This window comes from Notolepis coatsorum, assembly GCF_963971535.1.
Source record: "Notolepis coatsorum genome assembly, chromosome: 2".
Classification (NCBI taxonomy): Eukaryota; Metazoa; Chordata; class Actinopteri; order Aulopiformes; family Paralepididae; genus Notolepis; species Notolepis coatsorum.
In genome coordinates, this window is record NC_140166.1 from 66,373,080 (window position 1) to 66,388,640 (window position 15,561).

At 42.8% G+C, this 15,561-nt stretch overlaps 1 protein-coding gene across 1 annotated transcript; it reads right to left on the reverse strand.

The window, feature by feature from the left end:
• Positions 1 to 7,084: 7,084 nt before the first annotated feature.
• On the reverse strand, positions 7,085 to 13,364 carry LOC311223416 (kelch-like protein 10; the record flags this gene model as incomplete). The annotated part of the gene is made up of 3 exons (XM_084308204.1): positions 7,085 to 7,105; positions 11,818 to 11,928; positions 13,092 to 13,364. The coding sequence occupies 3 exons, from the start codon at positions 13,362 to 13,364 to the stop codon at positions 7,085 to 7,087; spliced, it is 405 nt and encodes a 134-aa protein (XP_084164330.1).
• Between the last annotated feature and the right edge of the window lie 2,197 nt (positions 13,365 to 15,561).

Below are 15,561 nucleotides of genomic sequence, written 5' to 3' on the forward strand. Positions count from 1 at the left end.
AAACTGGTCTGAGGCTGGATAACATGCCTGTATGCCTCTCATAAGTTGTTATCCAACTGATCTCCTGAGCTGAGGTCTGAGCTTGTGCCACAAGATGACTCAACTACATACTCGTCCATCCTTTTCTGCTTCCTCCTTTGGCTGGTAGTATGTTCCTCAATCCAAAGGCCATTACATATGGCCTTTGTCCTGTCATACATGTCCACTGCCATCTCTGAGGTGCGATAACCTTTGAGTGTGTCCTGCACTGTGCTTTTAAATAGTACAGATATTGAAGATGTGCACTTTAACGCAGCAGCACCTGGAGCCATCCATACCCATGTCCAGTGTCCTATAATAAGCTTTAATCGAACCTCGGATAGTCCGGTTGGTTTGGGGTGGTGTGAAAGCTCATTCACTCTTGCAAGTGAACCCTGCTGCGGTTCATTTGAGATGTGAATGCAAAGCGGACCAAAGGCATGAAAAGACCCAAAAATCTAATCTTTTTTTAATGAGAAGACTGAAACATATGTATATAATGAAACACACAATAGTTTTTTTTCGATTGCCTAAGCATGATTTTGAAAACGGGGCCCGGTGTTTCAAAACACACAATTAGCACAACCACACACACAATTATCAGAGAACACCTCAGATCCTTTGCTAAATTAAACACTTGTCATAAACCATACACGAATTTTTTTACCATATGAAACACACGTTTCATATGACTTAATTCTGTTTGAACCAGTTACACACACTGCTGTGCTTAACCTAAAACACATTTAGCAATTCTACTTCTCAGTGATTAGAGTACTGTAAGTGAAGTATGCAGAGAATGTGCAAATATACAATAAATTCACCAAACACTACACAAGACCAATGCTGTAGACTGATGAAAATATAATTTATTTATCTACATATACCCAAATCAATGATGCAGACTGACGAAAAAAATAAAATTTTCTCTCCATATACCCAAATCAATGATGCAGACTGATGAAAATATAAATGTTCTCTCCATATAACCAAATCAGTCAACATTTCAACATGGAGAATCACAACAATACATGTCCCAGTTTTCATGCTACTATGTGCATAACACTGTAAGCTCAGCAAATATCAGACAAACATAAAATACTGTATCCAGTACAGGTTAAAATTACAGTAACACAATTTTTTTTTGAAAAAATGTAAACAGAAAATACTAGACATTATCTCTTTGCCTAGCTGGATCTGGCAAGATAATCTTTTGTTGTGATTCTCCATGTTGACATGTTGACTGATTTGGGAAAATGGGAGAAAATGTATATTTTCATCAGTCTGCATCATTGGTTGTCTTGTGTAGTGTTTGGTGAATGTATTGTATATTTTCACGTTCTCTGTGTACAGTACTTCACTCTCTTTCCATTTTGGTTGAAGACAGGTGAACTCACCTGCTGCATTTTTATAGTGCTTAAACCTGATTGTGTATCTACAATTAAGCAATGGTGTGTTTGTGCATGTGTGATAATTTGACATTCTGTGTCTAATGTAATGCAAGTGTGTTTAGTGTTTTGCAAATCACTGTGTGTATTGTTTTGCAAAAAGTGAGGCTGACATTGTAGGGGTGCAAATCTGGGCCTATATTTTGCTCCTTGAGTGTAAGGTTTTGATAATTGTGTAATACTTTTGATTTGAGTGTTTATGCAATTGAAGAAAACTGTAAAGACTAGAGATGAACTGTTTATTTATTTTGTACATAGGCTGTGCATATGTTTGTTTGTTTGTTTATTTGCTTATGTGTATGATTCTTAACTGTGTTTTTATTTTGTTATTGGTGTATATGTGTATGTATGTACAGTATATATATATATATATATATATATATATATATATATATATATATATATATATATATATATATATATATATATATATATATATATATATATATATATATATATATATATATATATATACACTCAATTTTATGTTTGTCTGATATTTGCTGAGCTTACAGTGTTATGCACATAGTAGCATGAAAACTGGGACATGTATTGTTGTGATTCTCCATGTTGAAATGTTGACTGATTTGGTTATATGGAGAGAACATTTATATTTTCATCAGTCTGCATCATTGATTTGGGTATATGGAGAGAAAATTTTATTTTTTTCGTCAGTCTGCATCATTGATTTGGGTATATGTAGATAAATAAATTATATTTTCATCAGTCTACAGCATTGGTCTTGTGTAGTGTTTGGTGAATTTATTGTATATTTGCACATTCTCTGCATACTTCACTTACAGTACTCTAATCACTGAGAAGTAGAATTGCTAAATGTGTTTTAGGTTAAGCACAGCAGTGTGTGTAACTGGTTCAAACAGAATTAAGTCATATGAAACGTGTGTTTTGCAAATCACTGTGTGTATTGTTTTGCAAAAAGTGAGGCTGACATTGTAGGGGTGCAAATCTGGGCCTATATTTTGCTCCTTGAGTGTAAGGTTTTGATAATTGTGTAATACTTTTGATTTGAGTGTTTATGCAATTGAAGAAAACTGTAAAGACTAGAGATGAACTGTTTATTTATTTTGTACATAGGCTGTGCATATGTTTGTTTGTTTGTTTATTTGCTTATGTGTATGATTCTTAACTGTGTTTTTATTTTGTTATTGGTGTATATGTGTATGTATGTACAGTATATATATATATATATATATATATATATATATATATATATATATATATATATATATATATATATATATATATATATATATATATATATATATTGTACTCCTGTTGGGGCTTCTTGGACCAGATCAATGTTTTATCTGGCTAAATAAATAAATAAATAAGAAACTGATGATTTGGTCCTGTTAACTTTGAATTTTCTATGGGGACTGCCCAGATCCCTCTCATGGACCTGGACCTCACTTTGAGAACCTCTAATGATTCTAGTTATTCAGTATTCATCTCTAATTACTCTAAAATTGCATATTTCTGTGTTTAAAAAAAAAAAAAAAAAAAAAAGGACCACCCCCCTCCACCCCCCGGGCTGAAGCCCCCAATGTTTTCTAACCCTAAAAACGCCCCTGGTAAGTGCGCAGCGACCAGGAAGGGACTGGGAATTGGCATACGACTAACATTGGGATGGGAGAAAATCGGAGGAAAATGGAGGGGGAAAAAGACCAATAAAAAAAAAAAAAAAAAATGTGTGGTTTTCTGGACAGCTGGAGATGTGCATCTCTGGCAGCTTATGGTCAGTGGCAGGCCCGGACTGGCCATCGGGAGCACCGGGAGTTTTCCCGGTGGCCTGGCCTGCACAGATAAAAAGAAATAAAAAAAAATCTAAAAAAAGAAATTTATAATTTTTTTTTATATAATTTTAAATTTTTTTTGCCAGGCCATTGTTTCTAGTTGTGGCGGCGGCGCGGCGCGATAGTTAGATAAGCTAGGTGGGTGGGGAACAACCAGGATTTCACTGTCTGCGACAGAGTTGGAGAACTATCTGACTCTCTCTCCCTCACGCGGATCACACACACACAATGGAGCCGTGCTGCCGCTTGTGATTGGTGGAGGCGGGACCAGGCGATACAATTGATTGACAGTGGAGGCGGCGAATGGAATGGCAGATGGCACTCAGATGCAGAATAACAGCCAGGCAATGAGCCAGGTAGTGAGGGACTCGGGAGAGATACAGTAGAGCGAAAGTCAATTAACGTTGATGTCAAGATGGACAGTGGAAGAAAGAGAAAGGGTGGAGGAGAGAGGGATAAAACAAAGAAAAAGAAAGGCCCTTACAGGAGATGCTGCTAAATCCGGCAACATTTATCAAATGTTTTCTTGCACCAAGCTCAAGGAACCAGCAGGTTAGTCAGTGATAAAAATAAACATGTGGATGTTAGCTAGCTAACGTTACCATGCAATGCATCATCTCCCCTGTCAAAAGCCCAATGTTAAATCTGCCAAGAAACAAATAAATAATTTAACCCTTGTGTTACGACCCTGGCTCAAAGGCCCGCAACCTATATGTAAACCAACACCAAAACCCCGTGCTCAAACTCAAAAAGCTACTCTATCAAGGAATTACAGGTGTAAACTAAAGTACAAGAATAGAAGACCGTGATAGCTATCTGTTTAACCCACACTCCTCTAACCACAGACACTGCATGTGTGTTACCAGGGCTGGTTTTAAAGCTGCCAGCAGGTAACCAATCAGCAGCAATTAGCTAATTGGCAGCCCTCACCTGCATGCCCCGTGATACAGGAGTGATCAGGCCTGCATGCACAGTGACACAGGAGTGATCAGGCTCCTGGTACATAACACCTCCCCCACCAAACTGGTTGCCCCAGAGGCAACCACTACACAACAACCCATAAACAAAAACAAAAAAACAACTGTGACCCATTAGTTGTCAGGGCCACTACCACAACAGCAATAACGGGCCGGCCCCTGTCGAACACGACCACCAACCATGTTGTATGCTCCCTTTCAACAGGCCCCTCCACCGATACCGACCTGTCAAAAATAGACTGCAAACCAAAATCAATCTGAGAACTAATCTCACTGCGCTCAACAGAACAGAACACAGAAAAACAAAAACCATAGATCACTGATACCACCACCGCGCCCATATCCATCCCACCTGGCACTGGCAGTTCAGGATACTGCAAACCGTGAACATCCAGAGTAGGATGTACCGCCTCAGGTACAGCCCCACCGTCCCTGGAACATGGCAGTACGTCAGTCACAAAAACGTCTGGAACATCATCTAAAATGGCGTCACCCAAAATAACATTGTCCTGATAAAAATCAAAATGGCTGCCACTCAACAGACCAGGTCGCGAAGGCGGCTCCTGCTCCACAGGACACAGGTAACTAGGTTGACCATCACACCTAGTGCATGGCAGAGAATCAGTGTGGACATGTGGATCAATGTCAGAATCATCAACTGACATACTGGGACCATCCCTGCCCACAAGTGAAACATTAGGGACAATAGAGCTACTGTGGGAAGGCTGGCAGCCTAAGTCAGGCTTAGTAGCCTCTCCAACTAGAACGGTGTCACATGAATCAACAGCACCTCTCATAGCATCCTTCCCACACTCATCCTCCAATTCGTTCGTGGCCTCAGCCACCGTACAGGCTGGGAAGACCTTGAGACACTGCGCTGCCATATCATCTCCTGCCACATGCTTCTCCGGCACGCATGTCAACTCTGGTTTCACCACCGGGCCTAACACAAAGGCACAATCAAGAGAATCATTATGCAGAGGTACATCCACAGTGTGCTTTCCAAATTTCTCAACAGGTACACTTTTCAATTCAACAAAGAATGTGTCACTAAGTGTAATGTCCCAAGTCGAAGTATCAACAACATCACTTTTGTCCTTTGACATTTCCCGTGTCACAGCACACACAGGGAACACTCCTGGATGTTTCTGTGCCAGCTCATTAGGGACCTCAGAAACCACAGGAATGGGAGTTACAACTGGAGTAGCTTTGTCACCAGCCAAATCATTCCCTAGAATGAAGGACACCCCCCGTATGGGAATGTGAGAACATACCCCCACAACAACATTGCCTGATACTAAGGGAGAATTTAGCGTGACCTCATGCAAAGGTGCATCCACAAATCCACCCCCAAAGCCCCGAACAACGACACCGGAATGCAAAGAAGAGTTTTCTGAAAACGGCAAAACCCCCTACAGAATGAGGGACTGAAAAGCACCGGTATCTCTCCAAATTGTTATAGCCTGTTTGGACTCTAGTGCATTAGTCAGGGAAACAAATCCATCCATCATAAACCTTGAGGAACCCTCGAGCTCTTTGTCCACACGTTCGATACTTTCCCCATCACCATCTAACGTTGGCATAGGAGTTCTGCATATGGTTTCTACCAGAGCCACCGCTCTGACATTTTTCTGCTCAAGCACCGGGCACCCAGCAACGATATGACCAGGTTCTTTACAGTAGAAACAGATAATCCCTTCTGGGAATGCACCAGCAGAACCACCCCGCCTAGGAGGTGAAGTTAACTGACCAGCAGACACAGGTTTTGGGAAACGGCCCCCCTGAACAGGATGCCTATCCCTGGACTCAACACGGTAGTCCTCCAAAAACACGGACTTGTGTGTCAACACAAACTCATCAGCGAAGACAGCGGCGTCGCCTATCTTCGATACCCTACGCTCGTTTAGATGAGTGGAAACGGTATCAGGAACACATCTTTTAAATTCCTCTAGGAGAATCAACTGTCTAAGCTGCTCTCTTGACTCTGCTTTCTGAGAAGTGCACCACCTGTCAAACAGGTTCTCCTTCTCTCTTCCAAATTCAACATAAGACTGTCCTTCCGACCTGCGATAGGCTCTAAAACGCTGACGATAGGCCTCGGGGACTAACTCATAAGCCCTCAATATGGAAGCTTTAACCAGCTCATAGTCAGCACTTTGTTCAAGGGACAGAGCAGTATAGGCTTCTTGAGCCTTACCAAGGAGAACACACTGCAGCAGCAGCGTCCAGGCCGTATCAGGCCACTTCAACGTGGTTGCCACCCGTTCAAAAAGGGGAAAATACTTTTCCACATCCTTTTCAACAAACGGAGGCACCATCCTAATATTTTTGCCGACATCAAAACCGAAACGCGACTCTGAATGCAGAGCACCCGCCCGCAAGGCAGCATGCTTATAATCAAGCTCCTTCTGCGCACGCTCGTGCTCTAAGTCCTTCAAGTAACGCACTTGTTGTAGCTGTCTCTCCTTAAGCTCACGCTCATGCTCACGCTCCTTCTGCGCACGCTCGTGCTCCAGCAACATTCTCCTCTCCTCTTGCTGTAGCTGTTTCTCCTTAAACTCTAACTCTCTAAGCCTCCACTCACCCTCTGCACCAGATAATAACGGAGACACGTCAGACAAAGGAGGCTCCTCCACCCTCACCACAAGCACCTGCTCTCTAATGAGTAACACCCTTAATGCACTTAAGGCAGTTGGCTTCAAACGTTTCTCACCTGCAGTAAGCTCTACCCTGTAGTGTACAGCAAGTTCTAGAAGTTGCTCCTTGGAAAACCTCTCCAACATGTCATGAGACGGGTGATCAACAAAGTCCTTGATGGAAGCCATCTTTACTGCAGCAGCGCCACACCCTGCCCACCTTAGAGTCACCAAAAAAAACTGCCAAAAGCACCCTAGCACACACACAATCTACCTAAAGAACCACCAAAGAGCCACTAAAGAAACACTGAAGAACCATGAAGAACCACGAAGAACCACTAAAGAACCACTGAAGACATACTACAGAACCACTGAAGAACCACTGAAGAACCATAAAGAATGCTAATGCCAATACTAATAACCATAAAGGGACGCGGTGGAAATGTGTGCTCTACTGAGCGCACCTTTCTAATTTGCAAAAAAATTAAATAAAAAACAACCACCCTGAAATAAATAGACGTGTCATACACGCAGGAGGTCAGGTGCTAACAGGTATGCTAACCAAACACTCAAAACAAACAAAACAAATACAGCAAACAAACTCAAACAGGTGCGCCTTCTAACCTGATATGACTACTTACGCTTCTACATCTAAACTACAGTCAAAACCGGCCCACCACATGTCTACCCTAAGAAACACTAAATCAGGCCCTACCACACTACCTGTGTTTTCTGGCCCCCTAATCTACCTACCCTTAAGCTAATGCCCTGTAGACCTAACCATCTTCAACCACACCTGCTACCAGCCAAAGATCATATTTGACCATCCACCCGTCCAGTACATGGTATGGTACCAGACAAGTAGATGGTGCTAATCACTTCCCTGACTGCCCCAGGAGTATGTGGTGCACAGGAAGCTAACCAACAACCAGAAAATAATGTCCCTATCTACATGTGGTGCCCACTAAACTATATATTTTAACAGCATAAGTAGTCACATCAAATTACAAACAAATAAGGCATACTCACCTGTTTGATGAAACGGCTCAAGCCCCCACGTTACACGATATGTAACGAACACCACCCAAACCATAGCACCATGACACCCCATGTAACACAAAAAAAAACACCAAACAAATTTCTAGGGGTAAATATCCCGGACGAGCGCCCAACTGTTACGACCCTGGCTCAAAGGCCCGCAACCTATATGTAAACCAACACCAAAACCCCGTGCTCAAACTCAAAAAGCTACTCTATCAAGGAATTACTGGTGTAAACTAAAGTACAAGAATAGAAGACCGTGATAGCTTTCTGTTTAACCCACACTCCTCTAACCACAGACACTGCATGTGTGTTACCAGGGCTGGTTTTAAAGCTGCCAGCAGGTAACCAATCAGCAGCAATTAGCTAATTGGCAGCCCTCACCTGCATGCCCCGTGACACAGGAGTGATCAGGCCTGCATGCACAGTGACACAGGAGTGATCAGGCTCCTGGTACATAACACCTTGTGTCTGAAAACTAAAGTGTTATACTCTTACCATATTAGGGGACTAAATTGAAAAAACACCATAAAAAGATTATATGTTGAAATAATTTCCCACTTTCTTTTCCATAAATATTTTATTCAACTTCAGATTAAAAATGAAATACTCTCACTTTTCTGAAAGGAGTTGTTAAATCTGACATTACAAAAAACAATATGTGGTGGTTATGATTGGGGCTGAAGTTGAATAAACAATTTATGAAAGAGAAAGTCAAAATAATTCAAAGATAATTCAAAGATTACACACCTTTGCCACATATATTGGCTACAAACATAATCACTGCAAAGTTATCAAAAAAATAAGAATCTGATCAGACACAATGGTTAAGTTTTTGTTCCCTTTCTAATTTCCTCAAAAACATCTAGTCTAGTTAATGTGATCAATATTATTTGACAATTGATGCTTTTTGTTGGAAATTTCAGTCAGTGAGCTCATACTTTGAGCTCATTTTATAGTTAAAATGATTGAGACAACGCAATCTTCTGTCTTCGTTGTGCATGCATGCGTGTGCTCACCACACGCGATACATGTGTCACTATTCTGGCAGTGGCTACTGTTATTATAGTATTGTAATGAAAGGTTTGTTATTTAATGTTTGTGTAAAGGGCTATTTTAACTGTTGATGGGTAGTGCATCAGTAAAGTGAATAGGTATTGTGCTCTTGCTCTGTTTGAATAGGTGGAGAGAGTGGTTAACTGTATTATAATAGTAAATCGAAAAATATGTTGTGCTCTTGCTTTTTTCTTTTTGAAGGTGGAGAGAGTAGCATTGCTAGTGCCACAACAGTTTTATTTGAGGTTCATAACAGTACATTGTACTAAGGAATTGTTGGCTCATTAGTTTGTGATTCACATGCACTAAAATTCACCAGAATGCAAGAAATTAAGTCTTTGTAACAAAAAATTTCCTGGTGGGGGACCCCCAGACCCCCCGCTTAAAAAGTGGCCTGATTGGGGCTATATTTCGCGCTATATCTCCCGGTATGAATTATTTCCCCAGTCCGGCCCTGGTCAGTGGCATTGTTCGTCAAATAGTGTTGAACTTGAGTGTTACACCCTGAGTGCATATAGTATAATAGACATATTAGCATGGTAGGTAGTAGTATACGGATAGTAACATAGTACATAGTAGTAAGGTACTAGTAAAATACAGTTATTATTTATATATATATATATTAGAGGTGGGCATAGATAATTTTTTTTAATCTAGATTAATCTATCTGCAATCCTGGATTTAATCTAGATTAATCTAGATTAAAATGGCTAAAAAAAAAAAAAAAAAAAAACCTGCCGAAGGCATTCAAAATATGTGTGTTCCTTATGTTTCTCAGGCCAGGTGGCCCATTACACCATGAGCCCATCTCCCGTTTCCAAAATGCATTACAGACTGTTTGAAAAAGCTGTTTTGCTATGATAATTGGTAATGAAATATCAAAATAATGTTCAATAAGATGTACTTGTGTTTAATAAGTTGTTTTATTCAGAAGTTAACACAAATAAATAATATTACCAGTACAGTACAGTATCTAGCACACTCTCAGGAGCAAAACAGAAAGAATCATTTCAAACTTGAACTATGTGACATGGCTTGAATCAACTGCTCCAGTGGAGTTGCTCAGTGGCCAATGGTGTCAACTGTGGTTGTACTGGGCAGCTCCCAGGTGTGAATGGAACTGTGTGAATGTGAAGCAGGGCGTTCCTGAAAAAGAGCATCTGTGCTCAGCGAACCTACCCTGGGTAAATAAAGGTAAAAAAAAAAGAAAATGTAAAAAAAAAAAAAATGTAAAAAAAAAAAAAATGCGTTAATTATATTATCGCGCGATACTAGTATAGCGTTAACGCAGCACGTTAACGCCGTTAACGGCCCAGCTCTAATATATATATATATTATATTGTAGTAATCATCGGAATAGTGTCATTTATTTTGCAGTAGCACAAGTGACAGCTGTCAGAACTATGCCGGGCTAGCATATGGATAAACGTTCCCATATTATGTGCATTACACAAACTAAAAACAGATATTACATTACATTACACAAACTAAAAACAGATATTACATTACATTACACAAACTAAAAACAGATATTACATTAACACTTTAATCGCCATGGGTTAAATTCATAATTTACCATCCCTCGCCAGCTCTATTTGTCTATGGAGAAGTTCCCCTTCTTTGCAGGGCTATAACTTTTTAAATTCTATTGCTAAATTGCCATTATTATGGCCCATTCAATGTCCTATATGTATTGTTCAGGGTGTAGCAACGTTAAACCTTTTCATTCACATATTCATACTAAAATATGGTCTAAAGTATAAGTATGTTTTTATCGTTTTCTGCAGCTTTCTTCAGAACGTGATTTATAGCCCTAAATGCATTATATTGATGATCAAATACAGTTTGGTAGGAATCTGTGCGAGATAAAAAATTTCAACTGGACGTGGTTCTAGAAGTTTGGGCAGCGTTAGATGATTCATCTAGTGTGGGTCATATGTTCATCAGATCAGTTAGTATAGAAGACGTTAGAATATAACGCTATTTTCTATTATGGGATGGAGAAATGCCCGATCCATTTCCAGGTTGTATAATAGTATATACGTCCAAATCATGTTGTTTTTTCGAGTTATTTGCACCGATCGATGTTCACTGTGTCAATACGGAGTCTCTCTAATGATAGCGCGTGCCCGGACCACATATGGATGAGCACTACCGGTTCAAAGGTTAATTTCCGGCTGGCGATCTGCCGATCGGCCACTAGATGGCGCTCTTGAACCGCTAGAGAGTTGAGTGGAGCTTTGCAGTGTGTCTCAGGGCTCCGGAAAGGAAATATGATTTCGATGACAGATTTTAGAAATATTGACATCAAAGACGAGTTACGGCGTCTTCGGCAGAATGAGTATGGCTAGGAATGACGTGTAAACTCGTCCACGGCGATCATAGTGTTAAATTACACAAAATAAAAACAGATATTACATTACATTACACAAACTAAAAACAGATATTACATTACATTACACAAACTAAAAACAGATATTACATTACATTACACAAACTAAAAACCGATATTGTCTGAATTACTAGAAGAAAGAAATGCACCACCTTTGGCTGATAGTAATTTATTAATTTCTTAGGATTTCTCTTGGTCTAATAAATGTTTAAGGTTCTTAGATGGATCCCCTCCTCCTCCTCTTCCTCCTCCTCCTCCTCCTCCTCCTCTTCCTCCTCCTCCTCTTCCTCCTCCTCCTCATCCTCCTCCTCTTCCTCCTCCTCCTCCTCCTCCTCCTCCTCCACGGGGAGCGGCGTACTGGCTCATGTAAAATGGCAGGCCATGCATTATGCAGCAGCTTAGGTATCCGCGCTGGGTCTTCATGTCCTCGGCTACAGTCCACCTGTCGCTGCTCTGGTCGTAGCGCTCCACGTTGGAGATGACGCAGAAGCCATTGGAGCCTCCGACCACGAAGAGCAGGTCATCCAGCACCGCGATGCCAAAGCTGCTGCGGGGGGTGAGCATGGCGGGCAGGGCACTCCAGGAGTCAGTCAAGGGGCTGTAGGCCTCCGCGCTACGCAGGACGTTTCTACCGTCCCACCCTCCCACCTGAGGACAGGACGCGTCTATGCTTTTACCAAACGGTTCGTGTTTCCGCGTTCCCGTTTTGCGCTCTGATTGGCCATGCACGTTTCTGGTCATGTGACATGTGCGCCCAATCGCGCGACGAGCAGTGTCTTAGCCCATTTCCGCGTCGAACAGCCTGCAAACGACCTAACGCCTAGTTTATCACTGGTTAAGCTTAGTTGACTCTTTCGCAGACGGTTAAGGTTAGAGTTTGGAATCAGGGCTGGCGTTCTATCGCCATGCTCTAAGACAAACTCTAACCTTAACCAACTTCAAAAGAGCGCCTAAGCTTAACCGTCGAAATAACTTGCCATCACACGATTGGGCGCACATGTCACATGACCAGAAACGTGCGTGGCCAATCAGAGCGCAAAACGGGAATGCGGAAACACGAACCGTTTGGTAAAAGCAATCAGGCGGACAGGACACATGAGAGGAATGTTTTAGTGTGTGGTTAAGGCAGGCAGACACTGTATTAATCCATTTAGGGAAATGAGGGCATCACAGAAGCATTGAAAGTCAAATGATACATATCTATAAAAATATTGAGTATAAAGCATTTGTCTCTGTGTGCACCTACCACATAGACTTGTCCTCCGTACGCAGCGACTCCCACTACGCTACGCCTGCTGCTCATGGGGGCGATCAGAGTCCACTGGTTGGTGTCTGGGCTGTAGCACTCAGCTGTGAACAGACGCTCCCCCCTGTTGAAGCCACCACAGATGTAAACCTGTAATAAGAAAGAATATTCTAATTTAGTTTATATATTCCATTTGATTTTATTCTACTTTAATTGTCTGTTAATGTTGATGCACCAAAGGACCCAGACACATCTTTTGTATGTGCAAGCTTACTTGGCAATAAAGACATTTATGATTTCTGATCTAACGTTCCTTGTGTTCATCTATCACCGTGTGTTCCTCAGTTCCACCCACCTTGCCCTGGAGGGCTGCTGCCCCGGCGTGGCTCCTGTGCTCCAGCATGGGTGAGATCACTGTCCACTGGTTGGTTTCAGGCTCGTAGCGCTCAGCGGTGTTCAGTACCACGTGTCCGTCTTTCCCTCCCATGGCGTAGATACAGCCGCCCAACGCGACCGCGCTGACCTCACAGCGGCATGAGTGCATGGGAGCCGCCTGCAGCCAGCTGCGAGTGACGGGGTTGAACCTGCGCACACTGTTGAGAGCCTCTACGCTGTCCAAGCCACCGACGCAGTAGACCAGACCGTGGAGATAAGCGGTGCCGTGGTAGGCCCGGGGACTCTCCACCTCAGCGCTCACGTCCATCCATCCACCGGCTCGGATATCGTAAGCCTCCATGGTCAGGATGCCGCCACCCCAGCCTCCGATGGCCAATAGGACCTCCTGGGGCAGGCGTGGACGCATCAGGGGGTTTGGGAGCCTGTCGGAGCCAGGGGGGTTCAGGACGCTGAGGATGAGGGGCCTGCAGTCGTGGCTGTCCCTCACCACAGGGTTGTTCTGGACGTTGTTCAGCAAGTAGTCAGGCCTCATCAAGCCCATGCGAACCTGGGAAGAGACAAGCAGACAGCGGGTACAACTTAGACATCGGTTGTAGACGGTTTCTGTTGCTAGGGAACAGTTTGGACCCAAATGTTTGAGAACCACTGTACTAGGGAACCTAGTGTTGTTTTAATGTAATGCACAGTAATACAATTAGTTACCTTGGGCAGCAGCAAAGGGATGTGTGTTTTACGCTCCTCACGGGAGTGGTTGATCCAACGGAGGACGGCCTCGAACACCGTCTCCTCGCTCTTCACGTTCAGATCATCCCTCTTGATGATGTCCACCAGTTGCTGCAGGGACAGCTCCACAAACTCCTGTGAGACGTGCAACATCTCCTCAAAGTGGCACACGATGAAGAGATGGAACTTGCGCCTCAGGTCAGGGCAGCAGTAGATGTCCACGAACCTCCAGATGCCGACACAGTTTTCCAGAGACAGCTGGCCTTCTAGGAAGTCAGAGCACGCTCCTACTATGCCAGTGACGAGAAGCTGGTCTGCAGCCACCAGAAGCTCTTCCACGTTCTCTGCTGTCACCAGCACAAAGCGTGTGTAGGAGTACTCTATGATGAGCTAGCTGCATCATACCCGGGGACACCACAGGGATAGTGTAGACTGCTTTCTCTGAGCAAGTGAAGAGGGCTCTGTGGGACGCAGAGTATAGAGATATCTGATGAGTAAACAGTAAGCAACATTCTGTCCTGTGTAGTAATATATTTTCACAGTAGAAGTATAGTATCTTTTTACAGTAGAAGTACAGTATAGTATCTGTTTACAGTAGAGGTACAGTATAGTATCTGTTTACAGTAGAAGTGCAGTATAGTATATTTTTACAGTAGAAGTACAGTATAGTATCTGTTTACAGTAGAAGTACAGTATATTATCTGTTTACAGTAGAAGTACAGTATAGTATCTGTTTACAGTAGAAGTACAGTATATTATCTGTTTACAGTAGAAGTACAGTATAGTATCTGTTTAAGGTAGAAGTACAGTATAGTATCTGTTTACAGTAAAAGTACAGTATGGTATCTGTTTACTAACCAAGCTAACCTGAACCAAACTAACCTGAACCAAGCTAACCTGAACCAAGCTAACCTGAACCAAGCTAAACTTACCTGAAATAGTCACTGCAATCACACAGGAGGGCCTTGTGGGCATTCAACTCAGTGCTGTTGACTTTAATAACAACATCACTGAACCTTCCCTCCAGACGCAGCTCATTAAGGATTGTACAGGACATTGTTTCCTTTTCCATGTGGGGATTTTAAATTGTATCTACAGAATATATCCAAGCTTACAGACAAGTAGCCGGAAACAACAAGTGAGATATTCACTTGTCTTCTGATGTTGTTCTGATTCTGCGATCTTCTTCTTCTTCTTCTTCTTCTTCTTATTTGAATTTCCGGCAGTGTAGACGCATCGTGGCGTATTACTGCCCTCCGCAATTATTTTTATGGGCTCTTCTTCTTCTTCTTCTTCTTCACCTTCTTCTTCTTCTTCTACTGGACCCCGTCATCAACTACATTGTCCATTGGAGTGCAGCTAATGCTGCTACTTCCTGTCTGAGCCCCCCTCCGCGGGACCCTCCTTGCCCCCTGCGATCTTATTCTGGGCTGCTTTGTCCCTCTCAGCCCCCTCAGCCAATTCGCTCCACACCTCCTCCCAGTCCAGACCTTCCAATCCCAGATGTTGAACCGCTATCCTAACAATCATCTTCACCATCGCTGTTTTACCCTTAGCCTCTGCCATACCAGTAACTACCCCTGCCACGAAGGCCACAATACCTAATTTCTCCTCCCTTCCCCTCTCTCTTTCCTCCTGCTCTACCCTCTCTGCCAAACGCCCTCCTTCAACCCCCTGCACCCTTTCTTGGCTGCCCTGTCCCACCCTGCTAACCGCCTCAGCATACGACATCTTACCCTCCCTTCTCACTCTCCGATCCGCGACCTCCTTCTTCATCACCTCACACCCCCTAAACGCTACACTATGCTCCCCAC